Below are 20,689 nucleotides of genomic sequence, written 5' to 3'. Positions count from 1 at the left end.
CTCTTTCGCTCTCCTAAGCTACAGCCAGACCACCAGGCATGCATTGAAATGCAAAATGAAACCACCTCAGTATCCAAAACAGATGGGGCAGGTGGGTGAAGTCACTGCTAAATGAAAACACGCATCTCGCTGCTCATGGCACACTTGGCCCTTTCCTTTGTGAAGCTGTGGGTGGGGATGAAGTGGTTACCATCCAGAAATACTGGTCAGTGTAGGTACTGAGAACGTGGGCCCTACCTCCTCCAACCATTCTGGTGGGGCTCATCTAACAGCCCTAACTAACTACTCTCACAGTGAAACAAAGTAAAGTTTTTGGGAAGCTACCTTCCATTAAATCTCAGATGGGTCTAAAGTCTCTTGATGCTAAGTGGCTATAGTGCATCATTTGGGGGAAGAAAAGCTATGGTCTCTCCTCTCTAACCAGGAAGGCTCCAGCTTCAAAGCCACATTTTGAGCACTTGTGGACTAAATACTTGTGAGCCTCAGTCCTGTAAAGGCAATAAGGATACATAGCTGGAGTTATTTTGGGCCAGACAATAGCTAACTTCAAAGTACTACAAAGTTTGCTACTAGCAAGATTCTCCACTTGCCTGCTTTGGTCAGCCCCCAACCCCCCCCCTTTTTTTTTTTTTTTTTGAAATATAACCTTCAAGTTAAAAATTTACATTCTCAACTTTAGACTAAAATATAAATGCTTCATATGTCTTCATTTAAGGGGAAAAACTGACTCATCGGCAAGATAAACTATATATAGAAGTAGTGTTGGGAGACCTGTGAAGATATGAGCTTTAAAAGTTTTGCAAGGGATAGCAAATATTTAAGTAGCTGAGTAGCAACTTGGTAAATTTTATACCAAAGGTGATAGTAATAGAGTGTGCTCTTTAAGTTTTTCTAGCTGACACTGTGACATCAGAGCCAACTCATTCTCATTATTTTGAAACATTTATGATAAATCCTGTTTTGTGACACTAGATGTCATTACACAAAAGCATTGTACTTTAACTGATTAATTTTAGATACGCTTCACTTTTTTTCCCACTTGTTCCAAGCCCTAATGTTTTAAAAAAGCCGGTATAGATCGATTCAGAAAAATGTTTAATAAAGAATCATAAAATATACCCCAAACATCCTTCCTAGTAGAATACTCCCTAGAAAACCTAAGTAAATGAGCAAATATAAGACAGGATCACTTAGGAAGTGTAACAAGCCTTCCACACTTTCCACAGTCTTTATGTTGAGTGCAATCTGATCAAAGAAGAATTGGGATTTTTAAAACTCATTAGCTCATCATTTAATAAACATTTTTCTGAGCACCTGCTATCTTCAGGGCCTTTGCTGGCACATAGCATCTCTCTGAGATTTCTAAACAGAGAAGAATGACAGCAGTCAGAGGAATTTATAAAAAGGGAAAGCAAGAACATAGAGGAGAGACAGAAAGGGGGGTATCCCTGAATTTGTTTTTGTATAGGGGCACAATTATTCACCACGAAGTATCAACAATAAGCTATCAGGTTTAGAAGGGATCCTAGTCAGTGAATAGAATGCCTCACTCTGAGTGATCAGACCTCAAATACTTATTATTAAATGAGGAGTCGGGGCGCCTGGGTGGCGCAGTCGGTTAAGCGTCCGACTTCAGCCAGGTCACGATCTCGCGGTCCGTGAGTTCGGGAGTTCGAGCCCCGCGTCAGGCTCTGGGCTGATGGCTCAGAGCCTGGAGCCTGTTTCCGATTCTGTGTCTCCCTCTCTCTCTGCCCCTCCCCCGTTCATGCTCTGTCTCTCTCTGTCCCAAAAATAAATAAACGTTGAAAAAAAAAAAAGATTAGCTTTAAAAAAAAATAAATAATAAATAAATAAATGAGTCAATCAATGGTTTCACTTAGGTCTCTGGGTCTTATGTCATTGCCAGCACCCACTTTTTTCCCCTCCGTTGTGGTTCCTTGGAAAACAGAAAGTAAAACTGTCTTACCTTCTGCTACTCAGGTACCACCAGGTCAATATTCCATCTATCTTGATTGCAATTTAAAAACCTTGGGAAAGTGGCTCCCATTAAAAGTGGCCCCTCCCTGAAAGGTGGGAGACTCCTAGTCTTGGCCTACAAGGTATGTAAAGTTTGCTTGAGGTTTTAGCATAGCAGTGATTGGTTTTGATGAGAAATCCATCACCTACTGTGCTCCTCAAGCTTCAAGGCAGCAAACAATCTATTTCTACCCTGAGAGAAACTGGACATATGGCACTATAGATGGTGAAACATGGTTTTTGCATTAGTTTTTTGCATGACGTTTTGCAAACTTTGAAGTAATTTTTTTTTAATTTATAAAAATAATATCCTGGTTTTGTAAAAAGATGCTGAGTAAAATACATTTTTTTGAAACATACTTTCAGTGCAGAAAGATATTAACTACATGCGATTATGTTTCAAAGTCTGAACACTTAGGAATTAATGTTTTCTTTTTCCAAATACATGATCACATAAAATCTGTGTGTATAAGATGTGAAAAAAAAAGAAGCCATACATACATTGTTATGATATCCAAGAGTCTGTTGTACTCCTTGTATTCCAGGAGGTCCCTGTATTAGAAATAAATCAAAGATAAATATGTAAACACCAGAACAATGTGAATTTAAGGAATGTATCTAAGAATTCTCGGAATCTTCCAGTTCAGCAAAAAGGAAGAGCGTGTTTAGTCAAATATTCTAATTAATAGAGAATTACAAGGGCATTAGCTTTTCAGGTTTCTAAAGGTATCTCTAGGTTAAATCCTGCATGAATCCAAAGAGGGGTCCGAAGTGGGAACGTGTAACATTTTACCAGAAGGTCAGCCATCAGCACATTCTTTATTAAAAAATATCGCACCCATAAAACTCCTCCAGGGAAGAGGTAGTAGCTTCAGTTTATTTTTGACACTTTTCACAGGGCTTTGATCAATATATTATAGAAATGTGTGCCCATGTGTTAACTTAGAAAATAGGGGAAAATATTTTTTCTATTACTTTATTCGTCTCAATTAGTTGAGTGAAAATGGCTGCACGTGGACATTCAGGGCAGAAAAAGATGTCTGTTCAAAAACCTCAGACTTAAGATATTGAAATGCTTGTGGTTTTCAGCTGACATGGAATGTTCACCAAGCACTATGCTGAGCTTTGGGTAGACAGGGAAGAAGACATCTGTCTGTCCCTAAAAATTCCAGATAGGGATAAAGAGAAGAGTCTCTGAGTTTTCAGGGATTACATTTTGGGGAGAGAGAGCCATAAGAAAATACAAAGCTTAGCATTATTTTAAATCAAGTGGTTCAAGCCAAGAGAGGGTCAGCAATGTCAGAAAAGAGTCTGCATATTTCATCTAGACCTCGAAAACTCCTCAGAGGAGAGAAAATATTTCAGAGGCAAAGTTCTTTACATTTTACCTCAGAAGATAATACAAAGAAAAATTAAGGGTGAGCAAATCAAACATCACTGTTACACAAAAATTATTTTCTTTAAAAAGGAATTAAAAACTTTGAAAACTGAAGAAAATCTTAAGGAACAATTACTAGCTGTACTCACTGATATAGGTAACACCTTAAGTGTATTAAAAAAATTAACATCAGTTAACATTTATGACTGGTATTCCTTATGAACAGCTTGTGTCTGAAGATCTCTCCTAATGTGGAACCTTTGTATTGTGTCACTAAATACAGAAGACACAAAGATATAATGATGGATGTCTGCAAGCAGGTTGATATAACTCTTGAGAAAATAATAGGCCTCACGAGTAACAGAGCTGAGTATGATTGGAAAGACAAACGATGCTGTTACCTTGCTGAAATAAAAACAGAGCTAATGTCAGAAAAGAATTCTCATGGCACTATATTTTTTTCACGTTCTTTTTCTATCAGCCAGCTTTGTGTATTCTAGGTCAGTTAGATGAAGTAATGAGGGAAGGGAAAATTGGGTTGGGAGTTGTAAGAAAGTTTCTAGCCTAGAAGATGCAAACTAAACACTCATTCTGAAAATCAGGGAACATGAGATTCTTTACACATTGATCCTTCTGCAGCTACATAATGAGGCAAGGAGAAATGTTAGACACCATATGTAGTAGCATCAACAGGTAGCATATGGGTATATGCATAGTAGGCATTTGATGAATGTTGATTGTGTGTTGATAATATGGCCCATTAGATACCCACCAATCAGTTATGTGGTGGGTAAATTTAGCTTCATACACATTCATCCTCATTGAATGTATTAATAATTAACGATCCCAAATATAGCAGAATAATACAGTCTCTCAAATAGAGCAGAAGAATCAATCAAATAAGGAAGCAAACACTGATACAGAATTTACTCTGGGCCAGGCATTATACCAGCCATTTTATGTGCATTAACTCATTTAATCCCTACAGTGACACTGAGAGGTAACTACCATCATTATTTCCAATTCACAGATACAGAAATGGAGGGTTAGAAATTGCTAACTGGCCCAAGGTCACACCACTGCTAAGTGGCAGGGCTAATATTTAACATAGGCAGCTGGACCCAAACTCAGTTCTCATCTACTCTCCTATCTTAACTTGAAAGCAGACTCTCAGCCTAAAATAATTTTGGTAGTAATTTTTTTCAATCATGTTAACTGTGCCCCAGAGTACATGGGTGATCACTCTTCTACGTTCTACTTAACATACAGAAATTGAAAAAAAAATCAACAGAACTTGTATTTAGCACTTCTTGTGAGCCCACGCTGTGATCAGGGCAGGAGGGGAAGACAGAAGCACTTTGTCTTTAGATGTAGTCCTACCAGGTAGATGAAGGAGGCCCCTCTAACTATTCTTTGCATCTCCCATCTATCTTGATACATTCTTGCAACCCATGATAGGGATATTATGCCTAAATATTCCCCCCAATTCCTCTCAACCCACAGCTATACTCAAAATGCATCTGATCTTTGTTTGTAGAGGCTGGGAGAGGGGGTGGTCAAAGGATATAAGAAGTGGGGGACTTCATAAAGGGGGCTCTGGAAGACAAAAATAAGGAAGGAAAAATAAACAGGAGAGTGAACAGCATGGTAGGGGTTACATGGCACAGAACAGGTAGAAGCATGGATGAGAATAGTAAAAATAACAGGATGGAAAAAATTCGGTGAGGGGCACCTGGGTGGCCCAGTGGGTTAAGCGTCTGGCTTCTGCTCAGGTCATCATCTCGCGGTTCACAAGTCTGAGCCTTTCATTGGGCTCTGTGCTGACAGCTCAGAGCCTGGAGCCTGCTTTGGATTCTGTCTCCCTCTCTCTCTGTCCCTCTCCCACTCACTCTCTTTCTATCTCTCAAAGATAAATAAACATTAAAAAAATTTAAAAAAAAGAAAAGAAAAAAATGGGTGAGAATTAGGTCTGATCTTTTACAGACTGGTTATGTCCTCACAGTGTACAGCTGTGTTACATAAACCCAGAAAATATTCTTTATCCAGGATCCTGATCTTGCTGTTGAGCACACCACTAGGGGCAGGGCAGGAGGGCTCTGCACTGCTCCTCCCTCTTAAAACAAAATCAAGAGCACAACTCACTGAACAGAGACTCTGGCCAATAGAAAAGTTTGAACAATATTATTCAGATATACACAGCATTAATAAACCTATAAAAATTACTTCCACAATTTTATATGTTCTATTCTTGCCATAAAATGTCATATCCACAAAGTAGTGCTCCAAATGGGGTCAGTCTAAAGTTTTAGGCTCTACTACCTTATCTGCTGATGAGCATTTATGGTGACATTTTCTTTCTTGTTCTTTTAGTCAGGAGGATACACTGGGTATCACAGATTCCAGGTTTAACGTAACAGAGATTTACAGTTAACAGTCTACCCTGAAGGCAATACTTTACACAAATTCTCCCTGAGGGCTAAAGAAACTGTGAGGTGACTGAAAGAAGACTCCAGTATAGAGTCCTCAGGCAGTCTACCTCTGACCTGACTGCAGTCAGCATGGCAATGGCTCACTGGGTTGTTCTGAAACTGGCAAAAAAGAAACCACCTCAGTGTGGGGACAGTGACTACAGAGAAACACTATGCATATAAACGTGGAGAGCAACTCTCTGTTTATTGTCGGAAGACCAACGTAGACCATGGGGTCTTGGAACTGGCTGTTCTGGAGCCACATCCCCAAGAGATGTGCTATTTTCCTATTTTCTATTCTGGTACAATGCATGGCTGGCGAAGATCCAACAAGACATTTGTTTCCAAGTTTAGTAAGAGCTGTCAGTCTTACAGACTATCAATCAACTCTGAGGAAGGAGACGTTAAAGACTTGTGGTAAGTGACAGGTCTCCCGGCACCACATGGTGTTAGTAGATGCTCCACTTGAGAGGTCACTTTCTCTGAGGTCTGCATTTATGAGGACTCATCAAGGAGTTGCTTAGATGACCCAGGCCCAGTGGAGAATGGAAGCTAGCTATGGAGGGCACATAAGCCTTGGCTAACAAGCAACTCCACTAGGAAAAACAGTTGAAGGATTATGGAAAGAAAAAAAATGTCCCAATATCTTGCTCGTGATAGTAGCCTACATGTAGACATACAGAAATCATGCCTTTACGATGTCTGTCTGTCTTTTAGGCAGCTCTGCTTCACTCTGCCTGTATTGGGTTGGGAGACATAGGACATCTTGGTTAATGTGATGAGTATACAATTACAGAGCAGCTTTAAAATGCTCATGAATTCCAGGGAGACACACTTGTTCAGAACCCACCTGGGCCCATGTGTAATTATCTGAGAGGTCCATAAACCTGGTATGGGTAGAGATCCTGATGTTGTTTCCTACTGCAAAGAACCATACCTGGTGTGAAGTGAATTGATGCTGCAGTTAATTTGGGAGTATATACTCTCAGCAATCGTTTATACCATTGAGTTTTGTTTTGTTTCCTAAAATCTTGCTAGAGGTGGAAAACAGAGAAGCATCATGAAGCATCATGATGTCTGAAACCAGTGTCATCAAACGCATGGTGTGAAAATGATGAGCTATTTGTATTATCATCCTCTTTGTAGATTTCAGTTTTGGCTGCAGATTCCCAAAGTTTAAAAGATAGGAAGAGTAGTGTGTTAAAAACCACACTCTTCAGACTTGGTCTTGGCTGTACTTTCACTTTTCAGTTCATGTAGTACACAGAGGTCAAAGAACTCTACTTTTGCCTCCCCGCCGCCTCCCCCGCCCCTCTCCCAGTCCCCTTCCCTGGTCTTTGGTGTAAGATCTCTATGCAAGTCAGGGCTAAGACTTTTTGATTCAGCTTTATCACACCCTAGTATTCTGAATCAAAATCTCTATGATTCCACAGTTACTCTACCTCCTCTCCGATCTTCCTCTCTGAACCATTTTCCTGTTTTCCTTTTCTCTAAAAGCATCCCTTAGTTTTTCCTAACTGCTGACTAAGCCTCCTTGAGCCATCTGGGTGCCACTTATCTCCATGCACCATTGCTGTTCAATCTCTTATTAAGGACTCCTTTCAGGATTCACGAATACATATTTTCAGGTTATACAAAACTGCCTTCTGGCCCTGTGGGTTTCCAATTAATTTCAGTTGCAACCTTTGAAATACCAAAACCTCTGTGAAGAAAGATGTACTAGTCAACTCTCTTCAAAACATGCTAAAAAATAGCTTTGCACTAAGAACAGATTGAAGGTTTGTTATTGAAAGTCATTTGGGCTAATTTTCAAGAAATATTTTCAGTTTCTAATGGCTGGTAGAAAAAGAAGAGAACAGTAATTATTTTTCCTTTGGTTAAAAAAAATATAATTAGGAAGCCTAAAGTTATTCATAGGAATGGTAAGATGAAGCATATTTCAATATATAGTAGTCGCTGGAAAAGCTAAGGTTTTCTCTTATATAGTTCCATGTATAATATTATATATAACCTAGTATATATAAAGCATATTTACACTGATTATGTGGGCTTTGGTACACTGTCTTTCCAGTTGGAATGAAACAAGGAGTTTTAACCTTTTTTTAATCTGATTATAACTTGAGATGTGGTACATAGTACCTTTCCCCTCCCCACAAAGGTTTGCCAAACTCAATAGAATTATTATTTCTACAAGAGGGGTGCCTGGGTGGCTCAGTCGGTTGAGTGCTTGACTTGATTTTGGCTCAGGACCCTGATCCCAGGGTCATGGAATTAAGCCCCATGTTGGGCTCCATGCTGAGTGTGGAGACTGCTTAGGATTCTCTCTCTCCCCTTCCCTCTGCCCCTTCTCTGGCATGCATGCACTTTCTCTCTCAAATAAAATTTTAGAAAGATACAAAAAACAGAATTGTTATTTCTACAAGAAAAAAATTTGAGGGGAAAGCTAACTTCTTGCTTGTTGGTTTTGGTTTCAGCCAGAAATGGTAGCAAAACTAGCAGAAGTCTTGCTGCTTCCAAACTCCTAGAATACAGGGCCAACAGATCTAGATTAATCTAAGAATATGGCTAAATAATTGAAAACAAAGCTGCAGTGAGCTCTAGTTAAGTAGAAAAAAGCTTATGGATGGATTTTTGAGCAAAATTACAACATAGAAAGTTGTGTCCTAACTCTGAGAGAAAAATCAATAATACTCTTTAGATAGAAAATATTTGGGAAATCAATTCTTTCTTTTAAACACAGAACCTTTTTTTTATCTTAAATATTTGCTCTAAATGAAATTTTTTTCATTGTCCCTCAGGATTTAATTATGTAAGTTAAATGGTTATAATTTTATAATGGATTAGTTTTCTGAAAATGCTATGCTTCTGCTACAAATTTTTAGTGACTAAGTAGATATCAACACTCCCAGCCCCCACGGCTCAAAATTGCTGAAAACTCTCAAACTACAAAATAATGATTTCTGAAGCCAGGAGAAGATTTACATTTCAACATAGATATCTCAAGCTCTCCTTTTTAGGATTACAATGGGAATGTAGCCAGACAGTATGTAGTAGGTAAAATTCAAGGACCTGGGGAGGAGCCCCTATTGGTGAAAACATGTCACCTTCTTCCTGGTTTATGCCTAAAACTGCATAGAGAAAGTTTTATTTATTTTATTTTATTAAAATTTTTTAATGTTTATTTATTTTTGCGAGACAGAGACAGAGTGTGAGTGGAGGAGGGACAGAGAGAGAGGGAGACACTGAATAGGAAGCAGGCTCCAGGCTTTGAGCTGTCAGTGCAGAGCCTGACACAGGGTTTGAACTCACATGCTATGAGATCATGACCTGAGCCGAAGTCAGATGCTTAACTGACTGAGCCACCCAGGTGCCCCTGAAAGTTTAATTTATTTGTTTGGTTTTATCACCAGCTCAAATGCAAATGTTCCTGGGAGATGTAATACTAATGCTTCATATATATAACTTTGTATAATTCCTTTTTTTAAAGTGTATTTATTTGTTTTGAGAGAGAGAGAGATTAAGAGATTCTGAGCAGGGCACGACTCTTAAATATGGAGAACAAACAGAGGGTTACTGGAGGGGTTGTGGGAGGGGCGGATGGGCTAAATGGGTAAGGGGCATTAAGGACTCTAACCCTGAAATCATTGTTGCACTCTATGCTAACTAATTTGGATATAAATTAAAAATAAATAAAGAAAGAAAAATAAATAAAGAAATCCAGGGAAATAAAGAAAGAAATTAAAAATAAATAAAGAAAAGAAAAAAGAAAAAAAAGAGAGATCATGAGCAGGGCAGGAGCAGAGAGAGACAGAGGATCCCAAGCAGGCTCTGCACTGTCAACACAGAGTCTGACACAGGGTTCAAACTCACAAACTTTTGAGATCATGACCTGAGCTGAAACCCACAGCCAGATGCTTAACGGATTGAGCCATCCAGGCACTCCCAACTCTGTATAATTTTAAGTTTGTTTTCATGTATTTTCTTGGATGGCAGGGTAATGTGATTGCAAAACACACTAACTTATTTGATTTTTATAATAACTGAAGTGGGTATTATTAAATTCTTCGTAAGATGAAAAAAACAGAGATTTTCCCCTATATCACACAATAAGCAAATGGTAGAACCAAGTCTAAGAGTTGTTCCATTCTAATATATTCTTATGAATCTTTTATTAAATATTTCTTGAGAGCAAGTTGAATGGGGCAGAGAAGGGGAGGAGTAAAGGGATGGTACGTGGGGAGTAGGGACAGGAGAAGATAGCGCCAAAAGACAAAGGGAGACAGAAGAGAGAGGATGAGAATCTCGAAGGCCAATTCTTTGTTTATACCACCATCAGCCCAGGCCTCTTGGTTTCTGGCACATGGTTCTGAGAAATGGAGTTACTTCTTTTGAATTAAGTCTTAGTATTAACTTTGACTGTAAGAGGCGAGGACTCAGTGAGAATAAGCTCAGGTAAAACTCTGGTTTCAAGCTAAGCAGGACATATTTCATTTGTTTGGCCAATACACAAAGACACAATCATGAAATTGAAAGTGCCCTCATGCTGAAATAGATGTTTTCATCCACACTGAATATTGAATATACTGAGGTTTTTTTTTTTTTTTTTGGATGATGAATACGTCAATGAATATACTTAGATTAACATTCTTAAATGAAGTTTACTCTGTAAAGACCTGAACAGAGAAAAACAGGAGAGGAGCAAAGCAGATAGAAAAAAACGTTATATGAGAATGATAATGCATGAATTGGGGAAGGTATCAACACTTTCACTTCAGAAATGGTAGCAGCTAGGCAAAATCCAGGGAAAGAAAGATGAAAATAATAAGCAGAGAAAGATAAAATGAACTAATGATAATAATATTAATAAGTAAATATGGTTATGCTTTGATAGTAACTGTGTACCTGGGGCATATATAATTGCATTTTGTTCTTACAACAATCCAATGAGGTAGGCATTATCTTTATTTTACATATACAAAACGTTAACTTTTTTACCCAAGGTCACACACCTAGTTGATGAGAGCTAGACTCCAAGTCAGCCTGACCTCATAGCTTTGAAATTTTAACTCTTTCCTTTATCTGCTTCACAGTGAGAGAGATGCCAGATAGGAAAATAAAATATCAATTATCTTAAAGCTGGTTAAAAGAATCAAGTAGGGAATTCAATGATAAAACATCACAAAATCTCTTAATGAGATACAGAATCAATAAGGGCCAAGCAAACAGACAAACAGAGCTATGAGACATGGTGCAGACACATATTTTCTAAGATTTGGATGCCAAGAAGAGATCAAGAGGAAAGTGACCAGACTGGAAGAAGCATAAGGAGAAGAGAGAGGAACCACATGTAGACACAAGAAATGTTAAAATCATGGAGGGCTTAGATTAGAGAGAGAGAAAGAGAGGATGATTTCTGGGGGGGGGGGGGGGGGAGAGTTGGCAATGGTGATCAGCATCTTAAATAACTTTTTAAAAACGTTTATTTATTTATTTTAGGAGAGTGGAAGTACGAGCAGAGGAGGGGCAGAGACAGAGGGAGAGAGAGAGTCCCAAGCAGGCTCTGTGCTGTCAGCCCAAAGCCTGACAGGGACTTGGGGTCGATCTCAAGAATGATAAGATCATGACCTGAGCTGAAATCAAGTCGGAAACTTAAGGGACTGAGTCATCCAGGCACCCCTTAAATAAGTTTTGAAATTCAAATGACACCAAATGAGGGGTAAAGAGTCCTAGTATTTATGAGATGATAGAAGAAAAGGAAACAATAAAAAAATGATTGTAATTAGTGGAAAAAGACCAACCAGGAGAGTAATACTGCTTGGGAGGCTGAAATTCTTATGAGCGTGAAATTGCACTGAAGAACAGTCATGGAAAGTTGTCACACTTAGTAGAGAAAATGAAATACCCTTCAAATAAAACTACAATAGCGCTATTGTATTTGTTTGGAAGAGAAATCTGTGTATTAGCATTCTTGAAATCTAAAGGATTTAAGTGACACAACAATTCACTTCATCAAGGACATCTTTTGGGGACCTCCTCTAACAAAAGTAACACTTCTGTTAGAAGCCAGCAGCCACACATTCATTCTTGGTGAATCTCTGGAAATTCTGAGCAACGCTGTGATCCATGATCTTCTATTGCCTCAGCCAGTTTTCCCCACCACAGTGGCATATACCTGCACCATACTTTGAAAGATCAATAGCTTTTAAGTGTCTCAATCCAAGATATTGCCAGCATCCCTGGTTCAGAAGTTCAGAAACAGTGCGAATAACAGGTGAGGAATTGCAGCAAAAGCAGCTTCTGGATCTTGAATGGGAATTTTTCACATCTGCCACTTTGGACATTTTTCAAACTCATTCCTCTGTGTATTCCAGGAAGTGCTCACTTGAGCTGGGCTTGTCTCTTCTGGCCTGCATACTGAGCTGTGTAATTGAGGGAACTCAAGCATAGGCAGTTTATGGTTGTATGAATAAGCAAAATACTCAATATGTGACCTGATTGTTTTCCAAAACTGCACAGTCCCTGGTTTTACTTGTCATTTTGGAACAAGAGTGGGAGGGTGAGACTGTGACAGTGAATGCGCTCAATGGGTATAATTAACCCATTTCATAAAAGCAGATTTTCTAAATTATGCTATGAAGCTCATAAGTTTTTAACACTTTATTTTCCAAGGGAGACAAAAATCGTTTTCCAAGGAGCTTATTTTTCCTGATACAGTGAAACAAATCAATCTAATTGGTATAAAACCCGCTGCATTGTTGATAATCTGGGACATTTTTGACTGATTTCTGTAGCATAATGGTTAGAAAAATAATGATTCCTCCCCTAACACTGCTATTCTGCTTATCCATCCATAAAATGTTTCATACTCATCTCTCTGCAGTATGTCCTGCAAAAGGAAAAATATCATTTGTCAGCTCCCTGCAATATCAGGAGCAGCAGGAATCTTGAGAGTGGCTTGCCACCCACAGGAACAACATCACTGACCCAGCACAAGGTGATAAAAACCACAGGGGTATGAAAACTAGTAAGAATGGAGGTGTGTGAAACAAATTACTTATATCCAGTGGTGTCCCCCAAAGCTCACCACCAACAAAAACCATACTTGGAGAACAAGTTGTGCCTCCACCCCCTTGTGTGACCTCGGGAATCTCCCCATAAGCCCCTAAACCAGAAGGGAATCTGGCTTACACAGCCTGCACCTATCAATGCTTTGAGCTTTCGTTTACTGTAATAAAGTGATAACATTTACTCTCTTTAAAAATGCTGGTAGAATGACAACACTTCCTGTGCAGAGAAAATGTGATTTCCAGGCAAACTGCTTGGGACTTAAGATAACCAGGCTGATGGCACTGGCTTATACACTGCCAAGTTACACAGCGGCCGAGAGCTCGTGCAAAATCCGAATAGTTGGGGACATTCTGGACAGTCTGGCAAAAAGCAAAATGAACAATCTGTAGGTTCCATTTTGGTGTGATTATAGTCTCCAATTTCAACTCGAATGTGTGACATCAAGGATTCTCTCTGATCTATAGGTTGTAGTAATGATAAATCTGCAAATGATGATTTTTGGCTTAACTGAATACCATGGTTACAAAGGGTACATTCAGTTAAATTCTAGAAAAAAATACTTAATAATTTTATTTTTAAAACAGCCCCTCCAAAGGATTTCAGGCAAAAGAGAAGATGCTGACACTTTACGCCAGGGAAGTTATTCGTGATATTACCCTGACATTAACCTAGCCCGTAGGATGTTTTTCCTGTTTCCTACAATAAATTTGGGATATTTCGAGCATGCTGAAAATTATAGAAAATAACATGAATCCACAATCCAATGTTGTTAGATTCTAACCATTTGCTGTATTTGCTTCAGATCTTTTTACTTTTTAATGAAATTACAGATATAGCTGAAGGCCCTTCAAGTCTAATTTTCTATAATATTTCCTTCCATGTTTCAGATCCCCCAGATAAATAATGAAAATTTGTTGCTTCTCTAATCACTTTTGATCCAAACAATTGTCTACTAGTAGTAGCTGTGCAGAGAAAACTGACTGCATGGAGTTAGGTAAGCCCCTATTTCTCAAGGCCTAGAGTTTTCTTATGGTTAAAATGGAGATAATCTTTTCTTGCCTACCTCACAGAGTCATACAGTGGTAAAATTAAATACTTTACAGAGATGATTTTGGAAATGATATCATCAAATACAAACTGTAAGATGATTCAGGAAACAAGTCTCCCATTCTGAATCTCTCTCAACGGACAATCAGATTTATTAAAACCTTAGCGTTTATCTACCACAAAGAAATGGTGCTTAATCTATGTACTGGCCCACCTAATAACCAGTTTAGTGACCATATATCAAGGATATCACATATTTTGTCCCATCATTGCAATACATAATGCCTGTCAATTCAGAAGTCTTAATAGTTGGTTCAATAACATGATCCAAGACGAGAAAAGTCAGTGGCTACAAGAAGGTAAAATCCTTTTCCTCCAGAGTGTAGGTGTCATTAGTAAAAAACTTAGGAAGTCAGAAAGTGGCTAATACTGTCCTATTGCTGCTGTTCATATGGACAGAAAAAGAGAAGTAATTGTGCAATTGAGCCCAAGTGCTAGTTTTCAAATTCTCAACCTGAAACCCCCAGCTGCCTCACACGCAAGTCTATGTAATCTGTGGCCACACAAGGTGATACTGGAATTTTAGCAATGTGGCAACAGCTGTTTTGTCTGGGACCATGACCCCAGTGGGGGACAAGTGGTAATGAAAATGATTAACTGGCCATGTCTGTCTCTATTTTATAAGTCTTATGTGTCTTTATTTTTAAATCTGAGGAAGTCATCTTATTTTTATTAAGAAGTGAAATTACTATTCCCATTGACTCAAATAAATGGTTAGGTTCATTTTCTCTGAAGAGATTATCATTACAGTACATGGCCTTTAGCCATTTAATAGACCAAAGAGACTTAGGTTCTTTGCTGAAAGGAAAACTGAGACATATGATAAAACCCTGATCAGTTCAAGGTTTTTTAAAGGGATGTTAAGAATATGAACTGGATTCCCATTTAGACATGATGAGCCTCAAAATGTACATAGTCACATATAGGGTGTTTTAACCAGAAATTAAATGTTTTAAATCAGACAGTTCTTGTCACCCACTTTATTCGGTAGTCCAGAATTTGGGGTACTAATATGTTTTAGAGGTGCGCCTTGCTATATGCTGGAAACAATAACTTTGTACCTTGAGTTCTTGGGACACAGTTGATAAAGTTGGAGATGGAAGATTTAAAAATTGGGGGTAGTGATGGATAATGGGGTACAGGTGCAGAAAGCCATTAGGACCATGGTGCTTTGAGGGCATATATTTTCATTGCTGTGATTACTCATCTGACCCAACCCAAAAGCTAGCAGAAAAGAAGCATCAGGTCTAGTTGTGGAGAAAAAGAAAGACTGACTTAAATGTGAAGAGAGTCTCCATCTTTAATGAAAGACATGGTATCTACTGGATTCAGGCAAGACTGAAATTAAATGGGCTAATGTGAAGTTGGTCAGTTTTCTTGTTTTCTCTCAGCAAACAACTCTATTCCCAGGCTATGCAAAGACTAAAAATGATGTGCTAAAAATGATGTTACCTCTAGAATTATCAGTAGAAAAAGTAATTTGATCAGATCCAAAAAAAAAAAAAAAATCTAATCACCTCAGATAAAAATGCCATCCCAAGACTTACAAAAGTGAGATGTGACTGGCTATTTTCCTTGCCACTCATTACCACCCCCATCCCACACACCTGCTTCCACCCTCATAAGGCCCTACATGTTAAAAGCCATTCAGCTCCAAAACCTTTTCTGGCACTATTTTTCTCTCCTTTATGTTTATTAAATACATCAACCTCTTTCCCACGTTTGAATTCCTGATCTTTCTAGTTGGATAGCTCTTGCTCTGACCCTCAAATGGGATGCTTCTTCTCAAGTAACATCATCTAAATGCTCAGAGATGCCATCTTGACCATTTTAACTAGAGTAACAACTTTCTCCCCAATCACTCTCATATTGCCCAGTTTGTTCCCCTGTATCACCTCATGCTAAACTGAAATGTTTTTGTCTATCTGTTGACTTGCTTATTAACCATAACTACCCCCAACACAAAATAGAGTGTAAGTTACTGAAGGGAGAGCTTGTCTGCAGCTTGTTAGTTTGTTGCTATGTATTTTTTATTTAAAAAAATTTTTTTAAATGTTTATTTATTTTTGAGAGAGAGACAGACAAGGCGCGAGCGGGAGAGGGGTGGAGAGTGGGGACAGAATCCGAAGGAGGCTCCAGGCTCTGTGTCCAGGCTCTGAGCTGTCAGCACAGAGCCGGACGTGGGACTCAAACTCATGAACTACAAGATCATGACCTGAGCTGAAGTCAGACGCTTAACCAACTGAGCCACCCAGGCACCCCACTATGTATTTTTTTAAACTACTGTATGCTCAATGTTTATAATAGTGACTCACTTTAGAGAAGTGTCTATTCATGTTTTCTGCCCCAATGTTTATAGCAGCATTCTCAACAATAGCCAAATTATGGAAAGAGCCTAAATGTCCGTCAACTGATGAATGGATAAAGAAATTGTGGTGTATATACACAATGGAATACTACGTGGCAATGAGAAAAAATGAAATATGGTCTTTTGTAGCAATGTGGATGGAACTGGAGAGTGTGATGCTAAGTGAAATAAGTCATACAGAGAAAGACAGATACCATATGGTTTCACTCTTATGTGGATCCTGAGAAACTTAACAGAAACCCATGGGGGAGGGGAAGGAAAAAAAAAAAAAGAGGTTAGAGTGGGAGAAAGCCAAAGCATAAGAGAATGTTAAAAACTGAGAACAAACTGAGGGTTGATGGGGGGCAGGAGGGAGGGGTGGGTGGGTGATGGGTATTGAGGAGGGCACCTTTTGGGATGAGCACTGGGTGTTGTATGGAAACCAATTTGACAATAAATTTCATATATTAAAAAATATATATATATATATAATAGTGACTCACATGTGATAGATGATCAGTAAGTATTTGTTGAGTAAATGAATTCAATATTACACCCTAATTTACCCTTCTAACTCTGTATAAGGCAGTATAATCATAACCTTCAAACCGTGCAATGACCCATGTTTTCAAGGTAAAAGAAGTTCTTCTACACTGAAGTTAAAACTAAAACAGAAATGGGGCGCCTGGGTGGCGCAGTCGGTTAAGCGTCCGACTTCAGCCAGGTCACGATCTCGCGGTCCGTGAGTTCGAGCCCCGCGTCAGGCTCTGGGCTGATGGCTCAGAGCCTGGAGCCTGTTTCTGATTCTGTGTCTCCCTCTCTCTCTGCCCCTCCCCCGTTCATGCTCTGTCTCTCTCTGTCCCAAAAATAAATAAACGTTGAAAAAAAAAAAAAGAAAGAAATAGTTTAAAAAAAAAAAAAAAACAGAAACAACATGGGTTGTATTTGTTTTAAATCATATTGTTGTTTTAGAAAAGAAGCATGAATTTCATTGGAGTCAGCTCCCACAAAATGATCACTGTAGAGTTTTATCAGCATTTTACAACAGATGGACATTTTAGGTATCCATGAGCTAAGGGTTTTCACCTCAGGAGTGTCAAGTTCATATTGAAAGTGACGGTGGATAAAATAGCATTTGTATTTAAAGTATAGGATAAGCATAAATTGCAAAAAAAATATCTTAAAATAATTTTGAAAATTATGTAGCTTTACATTAAAGCCTCAAACAAAAAATTCCATAGCTTGGACATCCTTTAAGAGCTATGAAGTGCCTTTCTTTGCTTATAGTTTTTCCAGCGGAAACAGTAGAGGGAGCTGCTGCCCCACGTTACAAATTCCTTGAATTTCTGTTTTCAACATAAATTGCTATGCACTGAAATGTGACACATTTGAGCCCACTGCTCAATTCTCATACTGCAATAATGAAACAATGCACAAAAACAATGCCAAAAAAAAAAAAAAAGGGAATGAAGAGCTCTGCCTGTAACAGAAAGAAATAATAACACATTTTAAAATTAATGTGGTTTTTAATAAACACTTTTACAGTGATGATGAATGAGAAGCAAAGTTAATGTCAAATGGGTGGGCTAATACATACTTCCTTTAATGGCTCATTAGTTAAATTCTCCTGCTTTCCCTCCTGCTCCGCCTCATTTCCAGCTGCTTTCCTCTCTTTTCTAAAGGAACTAAAAACCAGAATACTTTGAATAAATGAAGGCATTTCAAGTCTTGCGACTTTCCAAGTCCCATTATCATAACACAGGCCACTATTTTCCATTGCTTATGCTACGCAGATAACTTGCTTTAAAGAATAAGAGAAATTTTTATTAGAGTGTGAAGGATAGTAATTGAGACTTAGAGAACATCACGACTCATAAAATGCAACAGCTCAGATCATGGATGAACTAGTCCCACAAGCAAGGAAGAGGCTGTAAATCAGAGGGGAAAAAACACCACTGAATACTTAGACCCTGTTGTTATTATTACCTGACTCTGAGTAACTTTCATATCTATCTCTTCATGAGTAGATTTACATATACAGAATAAGCATTCCATATGTATGTAGAGCACGGATATTTTACTTTAGCAAGTCAATGAAAGAAATTCACATTTTTGTTAACTGGATTTTGGGAAATTTGTAAAAAGGAAAAATGTGTTGGTTCAATTACAGATCCAAGATAATCTCTGCTGTCTACAATACTATATGTGTGAATGGATGGTCAGAATAATAGGAATGTATCTCAGTTACATAGCTAGAGCTTTTCATTTACAAGAAAGATCTTCACATACATGGCACTGCTTTTCTTTCTCCCAGCAGCTGCGAGAAGTTGATGAGGCAGGTGCAATCATTTCAAATTTACAGAAAAGGAAACTGAGACAAGGAAATGTTAAGTGAATTGCCTGAGGACACTAGTGTGAAGGGCTGGGTTCCTCACTATCTTCTTACACTATCCTGCTGTCCTGAGGCACTGCAGTGCTGTGAATTACCATAAGAAAATCAAACCATGTTCTGTGTATAATGTTTAAGTAAGGCTGATCCTAGTCAAATTGTAAACTAGAAGCTTGTCTTTCACACCTGTGATCTAGTAAAATAAAGGTGGGTTTAGAGAACAGCTCCTGGGTTTCACTTCTGGCTCCCCAACTTAGGCTTGTGTGATCTTGGGCACATTACTGGATATTTCTAAGCATCCTTTATCCTATTATAAAATGGGATAGTTTCTGCATCTCACCGTAGTTGCGAGGATTACATAAGGCATTGGCAATGGGGTACCTATTGCAGAGCAAGTGCTATAATAAACTCTCCTGATCCATCCCTCTCTTTGGAACCTGTTTCCTCAGGAGTTAGTGTTATTTCCTTCTCCGGGAGATACTTAATGCTCTCATGCTTCTTCTCTGAAAAACTGCTCTCAAGCATAGTGTATTTGCAGGTATTATCAATCCAAGACATCTTTACTTAATGGTTTGCCTCCAATGAAGAGTAGTCATTGAAAACAAGATGGTGGAAGTTACTTGTGGGAATTTGAGAACTTTTTCCTTTGCATAGGTAAGACTGGCTCTGCCCGTTAACAGGAAATTGGACTAATATTTTACAAAAAATATGTTCATCTTGTGGCTAGCTCTGTTATCCAGATTAGTTGCTCCTCAATGACAAGCATTTTTATTAAGAATAATCTTATTATACACAGATTACATGTGTGTAAATTTCAACTAAATCTTCCCCAAAGAGAGTAAAAATTAAATATGGGGAACTAAATTGGAGCAATATATATGACTTCGATGAAACACCAATTCATAAACACAATTTAATAACAGTAGTTCAATAGATCTACTTTTAGTAAATATTCCATTATTACATTTTTTCTCCCTAGGAAATACACTCTCCGAGGGGGAAAATGGTTGTCCTTTATATGCTAAATGGAAAGTTGTGGGAAATTATTCTTTGCAAACAACTTATCTTTTTGGTACAAATGCTTCTTAAGAAAGTGAGAAAATACAAATTTGGCTTCAGAACAAAAAATTGCAAGTAGAAGGATTGGTTAAATGTTTTAATTATTTGAGTTGCTTCGAGCCATTAGAGATTTCTCTCAGTTCTATTTTTTTAAATCTTCATTGACATTCCTTTAAATACCAACATTATCTTTGATTTCGGGAACATCTTTAAAACCCCGAAGGGAAAAACATTTTCTTGAAGAAACTGAGCAAAGTATGCTTGTTATCAAAGGATCCATGCCTCCATGGTTCTTTTTAGACAATCACACTGAGCAGAATAGTTTTTCCTGCCTAACTTTTCTAAAGACTAATTGCTCCAACATATATGCTAAAATTACATACTATGCACTCACTTGAGGGATATTACATAGTGTTTGATTATCGTTGATAAGAGAGATAAAATTAATATTTTAAAAATATTTCATATTGTCATGAGAAATTCTAACATGTGCTTTAGGAACCTCACGTACAAGCCACTAGGGTGAGTCATACACCATCTCCCAATCTCAATTAGAAAGATTTTAGTCTTGACCAACCTTTCCTTCTTTCTCTTATTACCTTCCTTCCTGCTGTGAAGTAGGGCTCATTTCACATAGGGTACAATGCTGTTAAAGACAAATAAATGAAAAACAACAACATCTTGATCTAAATATGTCCATAAATAAATGGGGCATCTCTCAAGCTATATATAACTTGTAATAAAAAACAAATAGCTCCATGGGCATTCTAACAGAGATTTAAAAAAATATTCTGCTGATAATTTAAAAACAGTAAATACTATGATAGCCACAGTGAATCCTGTGTCCTCTCAACAAC

General features: G+C 38.2%; 1 protein-coding gene across 2 annotated transcripts in view; it reads right to left on the bottom strand.

Moving 5' to 3' along the window:
- Positions 1 to 20,689, bottom strand: part of COL19A1 (collagen type XIX alpha 1 chain) — a 349,939-nt gene that overhangs the window by 86,631 nt on the left and 242,619 nt on the right. For both annotated transcript variants that reach the window (XM_045498677.1, XM_045498678.1), the window contains exon 18: positions 2,518 to 2,568. In XM_045498677.1, coding sequence (XP_045354633.1) covers positions 2,518 to 2,568 — 51 coding nt within the window. The remainder of the gene's footprint in view (positions 1 to 2,517; positions 2,569 to 20,689) is intronic.

The sequence above is a fragment of the Leopardus geoffroyi genome, chromosome B2 (genome assembly GCF_018350155.1).
Source record: "Leopardus geoffroyi isolate Oge1 chromosome B2, O.geoffroyi_Oge1_pat1.0, whole genome shotgun sequence".
NCBI lineage: Eukaryota > Metazoa > Chordata > Mammalia > Carnivora > Felidae > Leopardus > Leopardus geoffroyi.
The sequence above is the reverse complement of the archived record's forward strand: the minus strand, read 5'-3'. Positions and strand labels throughout refer to the sequence as shown.